At 47.2% G+C, this 18,586-nt stretch overlaps 1 protein-coding gene across 2 annotated transcripts in view; it reads left to right on the forward strand.

Annotated features, from left to right (window-relative positions):
• The first annotated feature begins 14,795 nt into the window (after nt 1–14,795).
• Clic6 (chloride intracellular channel 6) overlaps nt 14,796–18,586 on the forward strand; it is a 44,615-nt gene continuing 40,824 nt past the window's right edge. The window contains exon 1 of one of the 2 annotated variants that reach the window (XM_075960483.1): nt 14,796–16,213. In XM_075960483.1, coding sequence (XP_075816598.1) covers nt 15,104–16,213 — 1,110 coding nt within the window. In that variant the 5' untranslated portion in view covers nt 14,796–15,103. The remainder of the gene's footprint in view (nt 16,214–18,586) is intronic. The other variant, XM_075960493.1, reaches the window with a different exon arrangement.

The following is an 18,586-nucleotide window of genomic DNA, read 5'->3' on the forward strand; positions in this document are numbered from 1 at the left end:
CCATAAGATACTTCACACTCCGAAGCTATTTCCGACAAACTGATTCATGCTGTCGTCAGAAAGGTGTGTTCTAACATGTCCTCTGACAGCCATGAACATCTCCCTACAGAGAAGGGAGCCTCCTCATACAGTTTCCCAGCATGAGCATTTTCTCTGGTCCTGCCAGGACTTTGGCTCCCTCAAAGAGAGCCAGCACAGAGCTAGCCCTTGGGAACCCAGGGAGGCTTTAGAGTCCAGGTACCTGGGCACAGAGACACGCCAAGTACCTGGTACTGTTGAGCGTGTCATAAATTCCAAGGCCCTTCAAATAAGGGAGTTTGGGCCCCATAATCTAGGGCTTTGGTAGCAGGTTAAGGCTTCAAATTCCTGGGGGTTGATCCCCTGCCAAAAACTCCTTAACAGGTGAATGCATTCTGAGAGGGGGCTCTCACACCTCGGATATATGATCCATCCTCCTAGCCCTCCATCCAGCATTTTAAAAGCCTTCAGAGGGGATGGTGGCCATGGAAGAAAACTGGAACTTTGACCTCCCCTAGCCTTTGGGTCTTAGCTTAGGATCAAGTGACTCTTTGAAAAGCTTCCCAGGGGGGAGAAAAGCATTTAGCGGCTAAGCCGGAACAAAACAAAGTTCACCGAAACCAGACTGAGGAGGCTGGCCCAGGAGAGTTTGAACCGGAGACGGAGCCTTTTCTAAAGACATAGGGTGCACGCTTGCTTGGTACATGTCATAGGACATCAGCAGAATGCACCTGACATTTACAGGAAGTGTGCAGAACAGTCCGTGTGCATTTTAGTAAAGACGTCACACGCTTATCAGGAAGAAAGGGCTTTAGAAAAATCTAAGATCTACATATGAAGTTCAGAAGGGGATGGAAATTTGGAAACTGGATTTGCTCATTTCTTTTTAAAATATTGTTATTTTTGGTTAGCCACAACTCACAGATCCAAAGGTCCAGGCCATGCTAAGAAGGGATTCACAATGGTGGCTCACACCCGCTCACAGGCCTTCTCATTGGTTAGTCTTCCAGGTTTTCTCTGGGGAGATGCAAACAGCTCTTCACTGATTTCTTCCACAGTGAGTGGGGAGAAAGGTGGGTAGAGTTTAGACATGGTCAGAATTCTAAGTGGCCGAGATGAGCAGGTTATGTGGGCACCATTCCACCTGGTGGTAATCATCACCACTGAAATGGAGTCTTCAAGCCAGCGCAGAGAGGCAGGCCCGGTCCAGAGCTCATGAGTGATTGTTGGAAGTCATAGACAATTCTCCAAGGAACCAGGTAATGAGCTTTCCGTTCCAATTTCAATTTTTGGAGACTAGAAACTTTTGGTCTAAATCTTTGTAGAGTTCTGGAATAAATAGAACAACCTTTTCCAATCTAGTCACCCCCAAATCTCAGTGTTTGAGATGCTCCCCCAAGCTGTGTGGGTGGGTGTCTGTTGAGAACTGAATTCATGTGTGCTAAACACATGGTACTAATGGGTTAAAGCTCCAGAGCCAGCATTTGACTGGGTGCCTCTGCTATCAGTGGGAAAAAATTCAAGCATATATTCTCAGTATTCCAATGTATTATAAATATATTAATAAATTTCTCTACATATTTGCTTGCATAAAATGCATTTTATTCATGTTTTATATATTAGTAAGGATGTTACTATACTTGCATATTATTTGTGCTATGAAATTATGCAAAAAATATACAGTAAGAGTGAGGTTGACATGCAAGGATGTCTTAGTATGTTCTCAGAAGGTCATGACCTGATTCTTGGGGTGGGGGTGAACACCCCATTCCTCTAGAGACCACTGCTTCACATCCCCCAGCCCTGAGAGTGAAGTTCTATGCTGGTTTGGATTCTTTTCTTTTTGGTGGCCCTTCATGGAATGTTCTAGATTGCTAAAGAGGGAGGTGTAAGGGTTGGGTATTTGTAATGAGCCAGACACATTCTCAGCTCTTCATGTTCCATACATAAGGGTCATCCGACCTCTTATCTAAGGTGCCTGGGTATCTGAGCAGGGGTCAGGTGACCTACCATCCGAGGTACCTGGGCGGCTGAGCAGGGTCATCTGACCTATCATCCGAAGTACCCGGGTATCTGAGCAGGGGTCATCTGTCCTACCATCCAAAGTACCTGGGTATCTGAGCAGGGATCATCTGACCTACCATCTGAGGTACTTGTATCTGAAGTGGGTGATGTGTTACTTGGCACTCCTGCCTGCAGATGGGTGTGAACCCCATTGCTGACCTCCTTTGGGGTGTCCAGAGACTAGGAATGGATTTGAAGGCCAATATAGCAACATAGTATTTTATTTTGTTTATTTTACTGTGTAGGGTTATAAAAAGATTTATTAATTGATAATTTTAAATTATGTGTATATATGTGGGCCTATGTGTGGGTACATATTTGCAGAAGACCTAGGTCAGACCCATGCAAGCTCCCTGGTTGTCGCTCCTGTCTCTGTGAGCCTCTATGACCCCTGCTTAGTAGATTCTACGGGAGGTGTTCTCCTGGTGCCTTTGACCCCTCTGGCTCCCCTAATCCTTCCTCCCCTGTTTCCCCGAGCTCCACCTAATGTTTGGCTGTGGGTCTCTGAATCTGATCCCCTCAGCTGCTGGTGACTCTGATATCATCTCTGATGACAACGGGGCTAGGCACTGATCTGACAGACAGCAACATGCCATCAGGAGTCATTTCATTGCCTTTTCTCTTGTCAATGCTGTGTGCTTCTTCCCTAGTAGTCTGAGCCGTCCAGCTCCCAGATCCTGGCCATCTGGGCAGTGTTGGGCATGGCTTCCCTCTCATGGCTCCAGCCTCAAGTAAGACCAGATATTGGTTGGCCACTCCCATGCTCTGAGCCACCACGATCCCAGGACAGGTTGTGGGTCCTAGGTTTGTGGCTGGGTTGGTATCCTAATCCCACCAATGGGAACATAGTGTGACTGCAGAAGGTGGCCAGTTCAGGTTCCATACCCTCAGTTCCTAGGAGTCCTTGCTGGGGTCACCCTTACACAGGAAGTTTGTACTGTACTAGATGGTTCATATTTTTGCCTGGCAAGGATTTTTTCCAAGTTCATCTTTCTTTCTACCAGACTGAAAGCTGTTTCCTATGTTTTTATTTGGGGGGAGGGGAGTTCTTCTCTTTTTCCTTAATATGTACCTTGGACCTTGGATCTTTTAAATCCTGACTCCAGACTCACTTCCCGGCCACAGTTGGCTCCTCACCCTACATGCTCCTGAATCTGCCGATCGTTTCATCTCCCCATGGTGGGACCACTCATTTAATTGCTTGGAGTCTCCCAGGAATGTGGCTTCATGAGGACATAACCTGCATGGCCTTGTCACCTCTGTGTCCTCAGCCCCAGCATAGTGACAAATACCCCACATGTCTCTGTGCATATCTTCTGAGTGTGTGCACACACGGCTCAGTGCCAGGAACGAGCACGGTGTCTAAAGGTGAGGGAGGATTAAGGTCCCAGACGCCAGAACCAGGCTATCTAGGTCCATTCTCGACCCCTGTTGCTTTCCATCTGGGTGCCCTTGGGCCAGCTGCCTCTCTAGTTCTTTTTCTTTAGTAGAAAGGTGGCAAAACAATATGCATGTCAAGGATTATTACTAAAATCATGATATACATCAGGCTGATGTATACCATGAGCTTAAAACAGGGCCTGGCCTGTAGTCCACTTGGGAATTTCCTGTAGTGTCCAAATATTTCGTAGAAATTTCTCTCCATGGAAAGACAAGATTTCCGATTTGAGGAAGCAACAGATGATAATGGTAGTGCAAGGAATGATGGGAGCTGTGCTGGGAAACCTCAGTAAGGCAGAAAAAAGCCAGACATGACCTCGGGGGGCTGGAGGAGTGGCTCAGCTCTCCCTGTGGACCCCGCTTCAGTTCCCAGCACCCACATGGCTACACACAACCGTTTTCAACTCCAGTTCTAGGGAGTCCGATGTCCTCTTTCCGCCTTCAGAGCCTCTGCATGCACAAAGTGCACAGACATACATGTAGGCGAGACATCCACACACATAAAATAGAATAAAAAAGTAACATCAGGCCCCCAGAGAGGGAGACAAACATGGGTAAGACTATCTCAGAGAGTCAGTCATTTCACAGGAATTTATGATAGATTATTAATTTTGGATCCACGGAAGGAGAGTAAAGTATTTTCTTCTTTTTTCTCCTCTTCTGGACTCTCTACCCAAGACTCACATGAAGGAGTATTTTGGCACCTGGCTGCTGCTTTATCTAAGCATGATCTTAAGTCCTTTGACTTGCTGATGGGAAGGGGACAGAGTGTTATGTGAGACCAGGGTGATTTTGTCTCTCGCTAGGCACTGGGCAAAGTGGAAAAACTCTGAAAGCATCTCTACCTTCACGTTGAGCCATAGGAGGCTACACTAATCCAAATCCACGCTGATCCACAGGATGCTACACTAATCCAAATCCACATTGATCCACAGGATGCTACACTAATCCAAGTCCACGCTGATCCACAGGATGCTACACTAATCCAAGTCCACGTTGATCCACAGGATGCTACACTAATCCAAGTCCACGTTGATCCACAGGATGCTACACTAATCCAAGTCCACGTTGATCCACAGGATGCTACACTAATCCAAGTCCACATTGATCCAAAGAATGCTACACTAATCCAAGTCCACGTTGATCCACAGGATGCTACACTAATCCAAATCCACGTTGATCCACAGGATGCTACACTAATCCAAGTCCACGTTGATCCACAGGATGCTACACTAATCCAAGTCCACGTTGATCCACAGGATGCTACACTAATCCAAGTCCACGTTGATCCACAGGATGCTACACTAATCCAAGTCCACATTGATCCAAAGGATGCTACACTAATCCAAGTCCACGTTGATCCACAGGATGCTACACTAATCCAAATCCACGTTGATCCACAGGATGCTACACTAATCCAAGTCCACATTGATCCACAGGATGCTACACTAATCCAAGTCCACATTGATCCAAAGGATGCTACACTAATCCAAATTCCTCTGTTTGCATTTTCAGTTTGCAGTCAGCCAGAGAGGAATCGGGGTGTCAGCTCTGGGGTTTTGCGCATGGACGGTGTCTTAGTTACTGTTCAATAGCAATAGCTGTGGAGATGCCGTGATCAAGCCAGCTTACTGCTGTTTTTATCTAAGTTGTTCTATTATCAATAACAGCTTGGGGGTCAGATATTGGGGTATAAAACTGATAGATCACAGAAGGGAAAGTGACCTCAAACTTCTGAACACAGTTTATTGCTAGAAGAGAAACTAAGGACAGGCTATTCTCCTGGAGTATGAGCCTACATCCATGAATGCCCTATCATCAATGGCTTGGGCTCACACAGTTTCAAGTGCAATGGGAACAACCCTGTTACCTAGCAGGTATTGTGTTAATATGGCCTTACCAAAATGATATAGTTAATGAAAACAGCCTAAATACCCTAGGACCTGGAAATAGTTAAACAAACTATGGTATATCCATATAACAAAACACTTCTCAATTAGAACCAGAGAAATAACAGCAAAAAACAAGCTATTGATACATTTAACAACATGAATGGATATCAAATTCATTATGAAAAATGGAAAAAGCAGGATAAAAATATTCTAAGCTGTATGACTTAGATAATTTGGTTGCTATAACCTTAAAGAAGGGATCAGACTCATTTTTGGTTGTTTCCATATACACCTTGAGGGTCGAGTGGGGGTCCTTTTGCACGCTGACTCACGTCCGAGTATAACACACCTCTCTGGAGCAGTTTCTGTGACCTCAGCACAGTTGAAGGACTGGATTCCTTCAACCCTAATGGAGGTGCACGTGACCAAAGCACTGAACATTCTCTCCAGCAGAGGCAATTTGCACCTTCGTCTCTACCCCGGAAATGTGCCGCCCAGGCTTATCACAGGGTCCACACACCAAAGCAAAGCCCGAAAGAGTGAGAGGCAAGAAGTTAGCCGAGGGTAGAAAATACACGTGATGATTTGTGAGCTCAGAGTTTCTGTTGAAACAGGGGCCAATGCGATTCTGGGAAAGCGCAGCTTCCTCGTGTGAAGACAGGCTTAGAGGAAGCTTTGCGTTTTCGGTATATCGAATGCCTCCAGACTCGCGTTTTCGGTATATCGAATGCCTCTAGACTCGCCCAACAGGATTTTCTTCACATGTCATGGATGGGAGTGCGCCAGAAATGTACAGGCCAGCCGAGTCTTATAAGCCACATACTTATAAATATATTTAAAAAAACAACTCTACCCCATGTATGGTTGTGTTTGAAGAATCTTCATTCACTCATTTTCTCCTTCCTCAAACAAACAAACAAACAAACAAACAAACGTGTCCTTTTCCATCACATTGTTAAATTACTTGTAGAATCACAGATGCCTTAGCCACTTCTATATTGTAAAAACACACAAGGTAAAATTGTAACTCAGTTACATTCTTTACAACATGGCATAATGTCAACCACCTGTCAAAGTACAAAAAAATGATGTCACTTGATGTTTAGATGCCTTAAAGTTTTTAATGGAAGTTTTTATTTCTCAGGTGGGGTATAAACACTTGGAGTATTTGCTCATTGGCCTAAGTCACTGCGATGGTACGGTGGTTGATTTTTGGAGTCCGTGCTCCCGGTCTGGAAGAGCATGATTCATTACTACAAAGCCCCTGGAAGCAGACGTCAGGGCCCCAGGCTGCCCAGCTGGAGAAGAGCGCCAGCAGGTCAGGTCCAGGAACCATCTATTCTGACATGCTCGCCTAGCGATTCTGATGTCCAGCTGACGCCAGCACCCCTGAACACCAGCAGTCTGGAGAAGAATGTCTCTCCTTTGCAATGCCACAGCTCATGGGTTTTGATCACCAAGATTCTTGCTTTGTCCTAAATAAACGTGAGGTCAACAGTAGGGCCGCTTTCCCACGACACATGCAGGCTGGGAAACCGAGGGCTGGAGGTATAAAAAGGTCAGTGGGAGATAGTCAGGCTCCAGGTTCAGAGGTGAAAGAGAAGAGCAGCTGAACTTGTCCTTGCCCTCTGCTGAAACTTTCTGGAAAATTGACGTAATCCACTGCATTGACACACGTGTGTGCATGACGAGTCAGTGGGAGGTGTGGGCTCGCATGGAAAATGGGATCTTTTTAAAAAGTTTGCTTTACAAAATGCAGTCAGGAGTTGGGGAGATGGCTTGGTGGGAAAAGCTCTTGATACACATCTGTGAGCAGCAGGTTGCAGTGTCCAGGAAGCTAGGTGGGTGTGATGGTCCACCTGCAACCCCAGCACTTGGGAGGCAGAGGCAGGCTATCTCCAGAGCAAGCCGGCCAGCTGGACGAGGTGAGTGAGAGACCCTGCCTTCGTACAAAAGATGTGCAGAGAAAGACATCTGGGATCAACCTCTGGTCCCTGTGTGCATGCACATGTGTGCACACACACACATACACACACACACCTGAACCACACACACACACCTGAATACACACATACCTGAACACACACACATCTGTACCACACACGCACACCTGAACACACACACACACACACACACACACACACACCTGAACCACACATACACACCAGAATACACACATACCTGAACACACACACATCTGTACCACACACCCACATCTGAACACACATACACACACGGATTTACACATGTAAATATGTACACACCACACATCATACACGTGAAAATAATGAAGAGAAGTGCCTGAAAGCCCTTCAGAGGGTCAGTGTGCTGAATATTAAACATATATACTTATATTTTGAATCTTTCTTTTTGGTGAGGGAAGCTACCATCTGTGAGTCTGTAGAGGAGGCTGTGGTTGGGGGAATGAAGAAGCTACCCCACATCAAGAGAGGCAGGTGTCCTGAGCTGAGGCATTCAGGACACAGGGAATTCAGGAGCTGAGGCGTTCAGGACACAGGGAATTCAGGAGCCCAGGCATTCAGGACACAGGGAATTCAGGAGCTGAGGCATTCAGGACACAGGGAAGGGAACAGGTGTGTAAACCCACAGAAGCATTTCCTTGGGACTGAACTGGGGAGCATCCTCCCGACAACTTGGAGGCAAGGGACAATGACAGGTCCCTTAGGAGATTTAGCTGGTATGACTCCTTGAAATTGGCAAGACTCTTCAGAAAAAAAAATGCTCTCATCCCTTGAGCATCGGCTTTGGGTGGGACGGGGTATTAGTGGTTTCTACCTGAAGAAACCCCTGGGCTTGTGGGCCAATCCTTGCTGGGGAGACCCTAAAGGAAGACATGTAAATGCCCTATGCAAATATATGCAAATATTTCAGCAAGAAAAAATAAGGGGATGGTATCGAAATCTTGATTTATACATTCAACTCACAAGTTCTACCTGGGCATGAACTAGAGCCATTTGGCCAATTTGTGCTTGTCTGAGAGTTGACTGACCAGATAAATGCATAAGAATGTCAAGTGTTTGTATTTCCTTTTTTTAAATAATATTTTTCATTTTCCATGAGAGAAGCTGGCATCCTTGTAAAGCAGCAGTGTTTTGCTCTGCTCTCCGAGAAGAATCTTCAGTTGTGTAAATGACGGGTGTTTCAGAGGTGAGGAATCTGCCCTGCACAAAATGAATCCTCCCGCTCACTTCCAAAGCTACTGAGGCATCAAGGTGTCTTCTCTCGGAGACTGTAAGGGTGGCGTGGAGGGTGACTGGCCTCCTCCAACACAGCTATTGGTGTTTTTATCTGATGAACGATTGTAGGGGTCTCCTTATAGATCTTATGGTAGTTAACAACACCCCTGTCCTCTGCCACTTGGAACCAGTAGTGCCACCGATTATGACAACCAAAACCTGTGCCTAGACATTGAGTGTCCCTCAGCTGAGACCATTTCTTACACGGCCACCTGTTCAGCAGGTCAGCATCCACCTGGGATCCAGAGTTCTCTCCGGAAGGTGAGAAGGCAGCGGAAATGGGTTAGAGGATACTGAAGGTCCTTAAACAGGTAGAGAGAAATTACAGGAGACTGAATAGTTTTGAATATATATTAATATATAAAGTAAAATATTCACAGGTAGAGGTGGGAGGTAAAAACTGAGTTTCTGTTAGATTGTAGTATTGTGAAATTTCCAGAAGAATCATCACTCTTGGTTTTGGGGCCAAATGAAAAGGCACTGTGAGGGTAAGAGGCTTAAATGCAGACCCCAGGACCAGTCTTCATTTCCATTCCATCACCAGCCCTGCAGGTGACGGCTGCATTACAGCTAGGGCCTATGGTAGCCCTCTCTCCCCTCTCTAGATTATAGGTTATCTCTCAAGAAGAACTTTCTGGGAAGGATTTATAATAAAATCATGGAGGAGGGTCTTCTCTGCCCCTCCTCGTCCATCTTTCTAACCGTCCAAGGAATATTTGTCAGAATTAGATCTGTTCTGAGAGGAGTTCAAGGTCACGGGGAACAGCTCAAAGAACACAGAGAGCAAGGGCTCTGATGGTCTAGCTGGGTGTCTGGTGTGCTTCAGCGTAATTTGTACTCCAACCCAGGACACCACTGAGGGGGACGGGGTGTCTTGCAGTCATGCTGCGGAGACCAGAGACACCGTTTCCAGCATTGTCACTGGGTAAATGACAAGGGTCACCCCAGTCCGTGTGACTTTCCTAACAGTTATTACACAGTGCTGTCAGGATGTGATAGCATTGTTGTCTGAGACAACACTAGTAAGGTCACCAGCTAACAACAGCAAACTCTAGGCAAAGCGCTGATAGGTTATCAGACTCAAAGCTCAGAATGACAATGATCCTCTCTGGACCACCACTGTCCCCGAGGATCAAGATCTTACAGTGTTTCTAAGATAGGGTAGCAATCTGACCGGAGAATCTACCCGTTTTCCCTGGTTATCTTTTAAGTTATTCTACACAATGTTTTTTATCAACCTTCAAGATGATAGTGCAGATGCATTCAGAACTTCCTGATGGATTAGCCGACTCCAGGGTCCTGCTTCCGTGTTTAAGCCTATTAGGTACTGACAGCCATTGCTACCCGCTGGTGCTGGGGTTGAACCCACAGCCTTATGCATGCTAGGCAAATGGTCTACCACTGAGCCAGCTGAGCCAAATTCCCCCACTGAGCAAAGTTGAGCAGACAGAGGAGTGATTTTGGAGTCACTTGTAGGAGAGGAAAACTAGAAAGAAATTACAAGGTGGACTTTAGCTGACTCGTAAACAAACCCTACGGCCGAATGTTATAGAAACCATATGAGAGAAGCAGGTACTAGTGTGTATGTGTGTGTGTGAGAGAGGGGGGGGGAGGGAGGGAGGGAGGAAAGGACAGAGAGAGAAAGAGAGAGAGAAGGAGAGAGAAAAGGAGGAAATAACAGAGAGACAGAGAAGGAGAGAGACAGACAGAGAGAGAAAAGGAGGAAAGAAGAGAGAGACATAAAGAGTGGGAGGAAAGGAACAAGACAGAGAGAGAGGGAGGAAAGGACAGAGAGATACACACACACACGAGAGAGAGAGAGAGAGAGAGAGAGAGAGAGAGAGAGAGAGAGAGAGAGAGAGGAGAACAACCAGGTTTTGACTTGTTCTAGGTCTAAGACACCTTTGTAAGCTCAGTTGTGCACCGTGTGGTTACTTATCCTATGTGGCGCCTCACCCACCCACCAGGCTGCCACCTCTGTCTGATCTTCCCTAGTATTTAAACAGCTAATCTAGTGATGGTGAGTTCTTAACAGTGTGCAGATTGCTGAGTGGTTGGAAGCGACCTGTACGACCTTCACGACTGTTTATTGGTGTTTCTTTAGTGGCAAATATAGGACTTATCCCTTGCTAATAATTAATGCTTGTGCTGAAGTCGTCTCCAAAGGGAATAAATAGGTAAGGGTCTCTGTGGCTAGCATGTCTCATGACATTGTAAGAAAAATGGAGAAAAGTTGTTTTAAAAACTGGTTCAGATTGATGCATACGAATCTGAAGACGTGTGACGTGTGTACTTATCTATCCAACACATTTCTACCAGGATCCTAGTATGTGCCCAGTTCTGTTCTAGATAATGGTAACTAAGAACCCCTTATCAACATGGAAGCAGCATCACTGTGGGCCGAGACAGGCTAGGTGTAGATATAGTGTATGTCAGAAGGAGTCAGCTGCTATAGGACATGGACGGTGGAGAAGGATTCCGGGGTGCAGGAGTTGTGCTAGACCTCTTAGCAAAACCAGCAACAATACAACCGAAGCCGTGAGATTCAGTAGCTTGCATTTACAGGTCCGTCATCCCCAACAAAATGGGCTTCGTTAACCTTGTCTTTCTGGAAGGGCACAGAGGCTGGTGATAACCCAGTCAGGCAACAGGCTTGCCTGGGGCTGGGCCAGCTCCACAAACAGTTCAACCGGCCCTCTAGCTATCAGGACGTTGCACCCGGTTTCTTGAGTTAAAGTTTATTGAATATCAACTTACGTTAAGTGTGGACCCTCACTCTGCTGTCTGTGGGAGGCGCAGAGCACATTGGCTCTGTATTAAGAAAACTGGGGCTCCCAGTTTTCTAAACAGTGCAAACCCTAGTGACAGCTCTCCAGGGGCTCCTATCCACAGTCCCTGTTTACACTCCGAAATCCCCAACAACTTCCAACACTGCAAGCTTTTGCAAGACACTCACCTTGAAGCAAACCAGTCTGAGCGGAAATCATTTGAAGGTCAACTTTAACTGGGTGTGTGCATCTGAAGTTATGTACTTTTTATATTTATTTTTGGGTTTTTGTGTGTGCATATGTGTGTGTGTGTGTGATGTAATGCATGTGCATATATGTGCATGTACGTGTGTGCCCACACATGCAGAGGCCAGAGAAGGACACCACATGTCCGGCTTTACATTCTCTTCAACCTTATTCCCAAAGCTAGACTGGTGACCAGCAACCCCCAGAAATTCTCCTCTCCGTGTCTCCCATAGTTCTGGGCTCACAGGTACATGTGTGGCCATCACCTGACTTTTTAGGTGCTGCTGAGGATCCCAGCTCAGGTCCTCATGCCCGCACAGAATGTGCTCTTACATGCTGAGCCATCTTCCCAGAGCCTGGTTTTTACATTCCCTACAGACTGTGCTATTTATCTGTATCTCTGAAAAAAACTACCTTCCATATTTAATCACAGGGTGGTGGGTCATATGGGTCAAGAATATATAATATGAGAATTCACGCAATCATTTTTTTTCCAGAATTCTCTTTTCTGCAGTACATTTGGCTTGCAGTCTTTACATAAAGGAACATAAACATACGCCATTTGCTGTTAGGACCTTGCTGCTGTCCCTGTTCTTCCCTTAGAGACAAGCATGAGTGATGGATGTTTCCCTGCTCTGGTGAATGCAACAGGATTCCTTCTCTAGGTCTCTGGGGTCACAGAGGTTCTACCGGCATGTCCATTCATCTTACTTTGAGTGGTTGTTTTGTGACATCTCTTCAAAGCCGTGGCTTCTGTCCTACTTCTCCCTAGGTAGAGTTCAGCCTTGGAAAGAAGTGCCATCAATGTGGGTGTCATTGGGTTTCCATCTGTAATCTTGGTTTTGTACTTTCTTTGACAGAAAATCACGGACTGAGTAATTAATAAGGGCAAGAAATTGGTTGCTCATAGTTTTGGGGGCTGGGCACGCCAGTATCAGATATGTTAGCTTCTCATAAGTAATTTGTTGATGCATTGTCCTGCGGTAGAAGGTGTTTCTTATACAGGAAGAAAGGGCAAGAGAGAAAGAAAAGAGAGAGACAGAAAGACACTCACACAGAGAAGAGGGAGAGAGAGACAGAGAGAGACACACATACACTCCCAGAGAGGGGGAGGGAGAGTCTGTATATGTTTCCTCTCCTCTTCCTAAAGCCACTAATACCACCATGAGGTTCCTCACCTCACACTGATCTAACTGTAACTACTCCCCAAAGGTCACCTATAAATACCATTAAATGTGAAGCTCAAGATTAAGTTTTAAATACGTGGATTTTTCAGGGATGCATTTAAGCCTCATCTCTAGCCATCCATCAGAGATGGGCAATGGAAATTGGAAGGAAGAATTTAAGTGGATGGCTAAGTACCCTTTCAGAATACATCTCACTCTTGTAAAGACAAGAGAATCCCCTGGGTGTGATGGCTAAAACCAGTAAGCGCTGCCAAGTCCAACTGAAATCCTCACTGTCCCAGCATTTTAAGGCAGCTTCCTATTGGGTACTTGCATGCATGGAAGTCTTGGGTTCAATCTCCAGCATTTTATAAAGACTTGTCAAGATGACGAGTGTCTGTAATCTCAGCATGGCAGGAGGGTCAAAACTCAAGGTCATCCTCAGCTATATAGTGTGTTCGAGGCCATCCTGGGCTCCATGAGGCCATACCTCAAAAAAAAAACCCTCTTATTATATCAAGCAATTATCCTTTTATGTAAAAATTTCAAGACTTTTATTATGAAGGGATGTTGAATGTTATCGAATGCATGGTCTGCACCTACTGAGATGAACCCATTTTTCAAAAGGTTTATTTTATTTTTATTAATTTGTATGTATGTTATGTGTGTGGGTTTGTGCATGTCAGTGCAGGTGTCATTTGAAGCCAGAAGAGGGCATTGGATCCTCTGGAACTGGGAAAGTTGTGGAGCCACCTGATGTGGGAGCTAGGAATCAGACTCAGGTCCTCTGAAAGAGCGGCACCCGTGCTTAATCTCAGAGCCATTCTGTTGACGTGATGCATTGCATCTATAAATTTTCCTGTGTTGAATCATAATTGTAACTCCGGAAGGAAACCAGTTTGATAGCTGTGGATGACCGTTGTGATATGCTGTTATATTCAAATCCTTAGTGCTTTGTTAATTTTTCATCTATATTTATCAGAAATATTGGTCTGTAGTTGGTGTGCCCTTTGGTAAGAGGGAAATACTGACCCCATAGAATAATTTGGGGAGAGCTCCTCTCTTTCAAGTCTATGAAGTAGTTTTGAGAAGAATTGGTGGTTTTCCTTTTAGACATTAACTCGTTTCTCTTTATGGGGAGGTTTTCTGATGGATGATCCTGGGAGATTCAGAATTCCATAACTCTTCTTTATTTCACATCCTCAATTTTCTTTCCCCACCTTCTGTCCAAAACCCCTTCCCACAATATTGAGGCCCAAGCACTGGCATGACTTAGAAAAGATCAGTGGGCAGATGCAGCTTCTTGGCGTCTTTGGGAAAGTGAGAGACACAAGCTTGTCCCTGTTAAGAGCTCAGCCTGGTTCTCTGAACCAGTGGGAATGGGAAGGCAGCAGGCTCACCTCCTTGATTCCTCCTTAGGGTTTATACCTTTCTGTTTTTTGTTTTTGCTTTTTCGAGACAGAGTTTCTTTGTGAAACAGTCCTGAATGTTCTGGAACTCACTCTGTAGACCAGGTTGGCCTCCAACTTACAGAGATCCGCCTGCCTCTGGCTCCCGAGTGCTGGAATTAAAGCCCTGTGCCACCACCGCCCGCTCTTGGGTTTATTCCTTTGCCGGAGAATCACAGGTACAGGTGGGTCTGTTCCACTCAGTACCGGGGTGAGCTTAAGTCTCCTCCAGCGCGAGGTAAGGGGGTAAGGATAGGTAAGGTGAGAATTAGGTGCTGATGTATGTGATTGTGATTTAAAGGGCACTGAAACTTGAAGCTGTTCCAGAAAACGCCAAAGTGGTCAGGAAACTCAGTCTTTTCATTAAAATCCACAAAAGCCACAGGAAAGGCTATCATTGGCTAGATTCCCAGGCCACCCGAACAGGCTGGAGGTAGGGAAGACAAACCCCGCCCAAGCCCTGGGAGGGTAGAGTTGCCTCTGAGGACTACTGGTCAACTTCCAAGGCAACAGAGAACCAGTCCATTTCTTCTAAGGGTTCAAGAGGAAAGTTGCGTTCTTTAGCCTTACATCCTGGCCTGCGCATCAGGATTGGTGTCTGGGTACGAATCTAGAAGCACGAAAGCTGGAGGAAGAGACCAAAGATCTTAAATCAGGGGATAGGGACATAGCTCCTGAGGCCGGCTGGATTTCGCATCAAGCGAAACCTTCGACTCCAGAACCGGGGGTGGGGTGTCCTCTAGGAGGGGGCTTGGTTGCCCCTGCCACTCATCCCTGAGAAGTGTCGAGGAAGGGTGTTTCACCATGGCTGAGGCCACGGAGCCCAAGGAGATCGCTCTTGGTCCCCAGAGGCAACCTGAAGCTGCGAGGATTGAGGGTCTAGAAGAACCTGGGACTGCAGACCTGGAGGGGCGGGAAGCGAGCAAGGGAACTGCAGAGGCGCCCAGGGAGCAGGGAGCGGGCGCACAAGCGACTGCCTCGGGGAATGAAGCAGGAGGCAGTGGGCCGGACGGAGGCATCGGGGGAGCGCAGGCGCAGGACCCGCAGACTGGCCCCTGGACTGAGACTCCGGGCGCGAGCGGAGAGCAGGGTGAAGTTGAGGCTGCAGAACCAGACCCAGAAGGCGCCGGGGTCCTGCAGGGAGCGGAGGAGGAGCCGGTCGCCCAGCAGGTGCGAGAGCCGAGCCCTGGGCTCGGCGAGCAGGGCGAGGCCCGGGAAATCCCTGGGGCCGATCGCCAGCAGCCGGAGGACCCTACGAGCTCAGAGGCGTGGAAGGAGGTAGAGTCCAGTCTGGAAGAGCAGGGAGGCAGTGCACCAGGGTCGCAGATCAATACTGAAGCCCAGGGACCTGCAGGGCACAGCATGGACACAGATGCACCAGTAGGAGAGGCACAGGAGTCAGGGGGTGAGCACCAGGGTGGAGGGGAAAGCAGCTCAGAGCCCCAGGCTGAGGCGACTGAGGTCGCAGCCACAAAAGTGGAAGAGCACGACCCCAGGGAGCTGGCGGGAACTCCCACCGCAGATGCTGCGAGGGAATCGGGAGCCCTGGGGAAAGACGGGTCGGAAGAAGCAGCTCCCGAGGAGGCCAGGGTAGACGCTGGAGAGAATGGGAAGCAGGGCGAACTCCAGCAGGAGACCGGGGAGGAAGAAGCGAGGCCAGAACCAGGGTTGGAGGGACGCTGTGAGGAGGGCTTCCAGGAGAAGCTCCCCGACGGCAGCCCTGATGAGGAGGAGGTCAAATCCACCCGGCACGACCAGTCCCAGGCGGAGCTCAGCATCAACAACCACCTTACTGAGGAGCCCAGCGCTCAGGGCGGAGAAGAATTGGAACAAGTGAATGGCCGCAGGCAGAATGGCCCAGCGTCCGAGGTGGAGGAGCCGGGACAGGAGCACGACATCACCCTCTTTGTCAAGGTAAATCCCGGGCATCCCCAGGCCTAGGACTACCTTGTCTTTCTAATCTAGACCGGTGCAGAACCAAAACTGTGCACAGGCGCTTCCATCACCAGCCAGAAGGGACAGCTAAGATTTCGGAAAAGTTAGGGCTGTGGATGCAGTTCAGTGGTAAGCCTGAGCGTCTGCCTAGCGTGTGTGAGGTGCCAAGTTTCAACACCGCAAAAAAGTCTGCGGCACAAACCTGCAGTGTAAAGTTTGGGAGTCAGGTGTTCGAGGGTAGAAATGTTTGGAAGTCCAGTCTGGGGGTGTTCCTAGTCCCTTGTCCTGGACATTCTAACTGACCTTCTAGTCCCAAGGTTATTAAAGAATTAGGAGGAAAACAAAAAGAGACCCACCTTATTGGTCTTCAAAATATTTCTGCCAAAGGAACCTTTAGTCTTTGAAGTGGAAAAAAAAATGTGAACAGGTAGGTCCAACTCCAGACTTAACTCCCAGAGGCCCAGGGTTGCCCAACATTTTCAGCTGCAAAAAATATACTTGGTTTTGGCAGAGCAGATATGTGTGTTCAGGGGCCAGTGGAAAGCCCCTTATGCTGTCCGGTTTATTGAACATTTTAAGATTTGCTTTGGAAGAATTATAGATGCTGGAGATGACATCATGGTCTGTGTAGCAGGCTCCCCCTTTATTTGGGAAGAAAGCCCCGATTTCATTTGTGATGGAGCCTGTAGACACATGAGGAGGAAGTTTTGAGTGTAAACAGGCATTTTTTACAAAGCTTCAAAAAAAAAAAAAGGACAAAGTCCAGCAGTGGTTCACACCAAAAGCTTTGTTTAAAAAAAAAAAAACACAAACCCAAAGTTCCTCCTAGAACCTTTGGTCAGACCCCAGGAAGCGAGAGATAATAGGACGAAGAATGCGGTCCGTGTAGAACTCTAATCCTCTAGAAAAATCTTTCAAGCTTCTGGAAGCACTCAGGTCTAAACCTCCTTGACTGAGACTTTAATAAGTAAAAAGGAAAATGTTCCCAGGAGATCAACATCAGGATTTAGCCAAGCGTCTGGGTGGCTAGGATCTGTGTTTCTAAATGGTGAGATGGTTCTCACACTCTGCACTGTGTTAAAGACCCTAGGAGACGGTGAAGCATGATGGAGTCCAACCACATGCTGCAGGGACCGACTGCACGGGCAGGGTGACTGCAGTCTGCTCCGTCGGGGAAATTTTTCATTGTTCTGGTCACATGGCTGCGTGACTCCAGCCAACCTGCTTGGGTTGAAGTTAGGACGTGAACTGCAGCTCTGACTGCTTCCTCTGCTTCGCTGTCTGACCCTCTTTAATCTGTTTATTATAGAGTTTCAAGTAAACCCAACACAAACCCTTCGTGCCTCTGTTTCTGCCCTCCTTGCTCTCCGCTTCCGTTAGCATTGTGTCACCAATGGCACCACAGTGCTGGCTATAGGAAAGCACTCGTCACCAGGGCAGAACCATATTCCTGGTCCTCTGAGCCTTGAACCTTTGCACATATTTCACTCTCTGCCCGAGTAGGGTCTCCTCCAAGAGTGCCCTGACCTTGCCTCCTCCGCTTGGCTGTCAGCTGCGTGCAGGAGACCCTCTGCTGTGTTCATGTCCCTTTCCCTGGACAGATTAAATGCACCATTAATTACACCTCCAGTATGACTGCAGGTATGGAATTGAGGAACTGGCCAAATCCTGCCTGTCACTTTCTTGATGCTAGTTGTTTAATTTAGCAATAGTACGGGTACCTAGCCTCGGAAGCTATTAGGAAGTCTCAGGAAGAAATCCTGTAAAGCCTTGGAGTTGCACAAGGCTCTGCATTAGCATGGTGTCAATGAGCATGCGCACTGCTGCCCTTTCTCTCTTCCCCCCAGCTTTCTTTGATAAGGTGCTTTTCCCTCCTGCCATTTTTTTTAAGGGAGACTCCCTCTAGGTACTGAATTTTCATTTGCTAGAGATTAGAATGTTATGAAAACTCAAACAATGTATCTTTGTGGATATTGTGTTTGGTATAGGCAAAGGTTTGGGTAGCACTGAAGGAGCTCATCCATGGTCCGTGTACATAGGATGTGGGTTGGCTGAGGGAGCTTGCCCGTAGTTGGTGTACGTAGGATATGGGTTGCCCCGAGGGAGCTTGCTCATGGTCGGTGTACTTAGGATATGGTTGGCTGAGGGAGTTCATCCATGGCCGGTGTACATAGGAGGTGGGCTGGCTGAGGGAGCTTGCCCGTAGTTGGTGTCCATAGGATATGGGTTGGCTGAATCCAAACTCCCTGTTTGTCTTTACTCTTCTTTAAGAAAACAAATGGATTTCCCAACAGTGAGGTTGGGTAGCTTCTGAGGGTCACCTGAGATCTGCCTCATGTTGATAAGGCCTCT

Source organism: Microtus pennsylvanicus, chromosome 1, assembly GCF_037038515.1.
Source record: "Microtus pennsylvanicus isolate mMicPen1 chromosome 1, mMicPen1.hap1, whole genome shotgun sequence".
NCBI lineage: Eukaryota > Metazoa > Chordata > Mammalia > Rodentia > Cricetidae > Microtus > Microtus pennsylvanicus.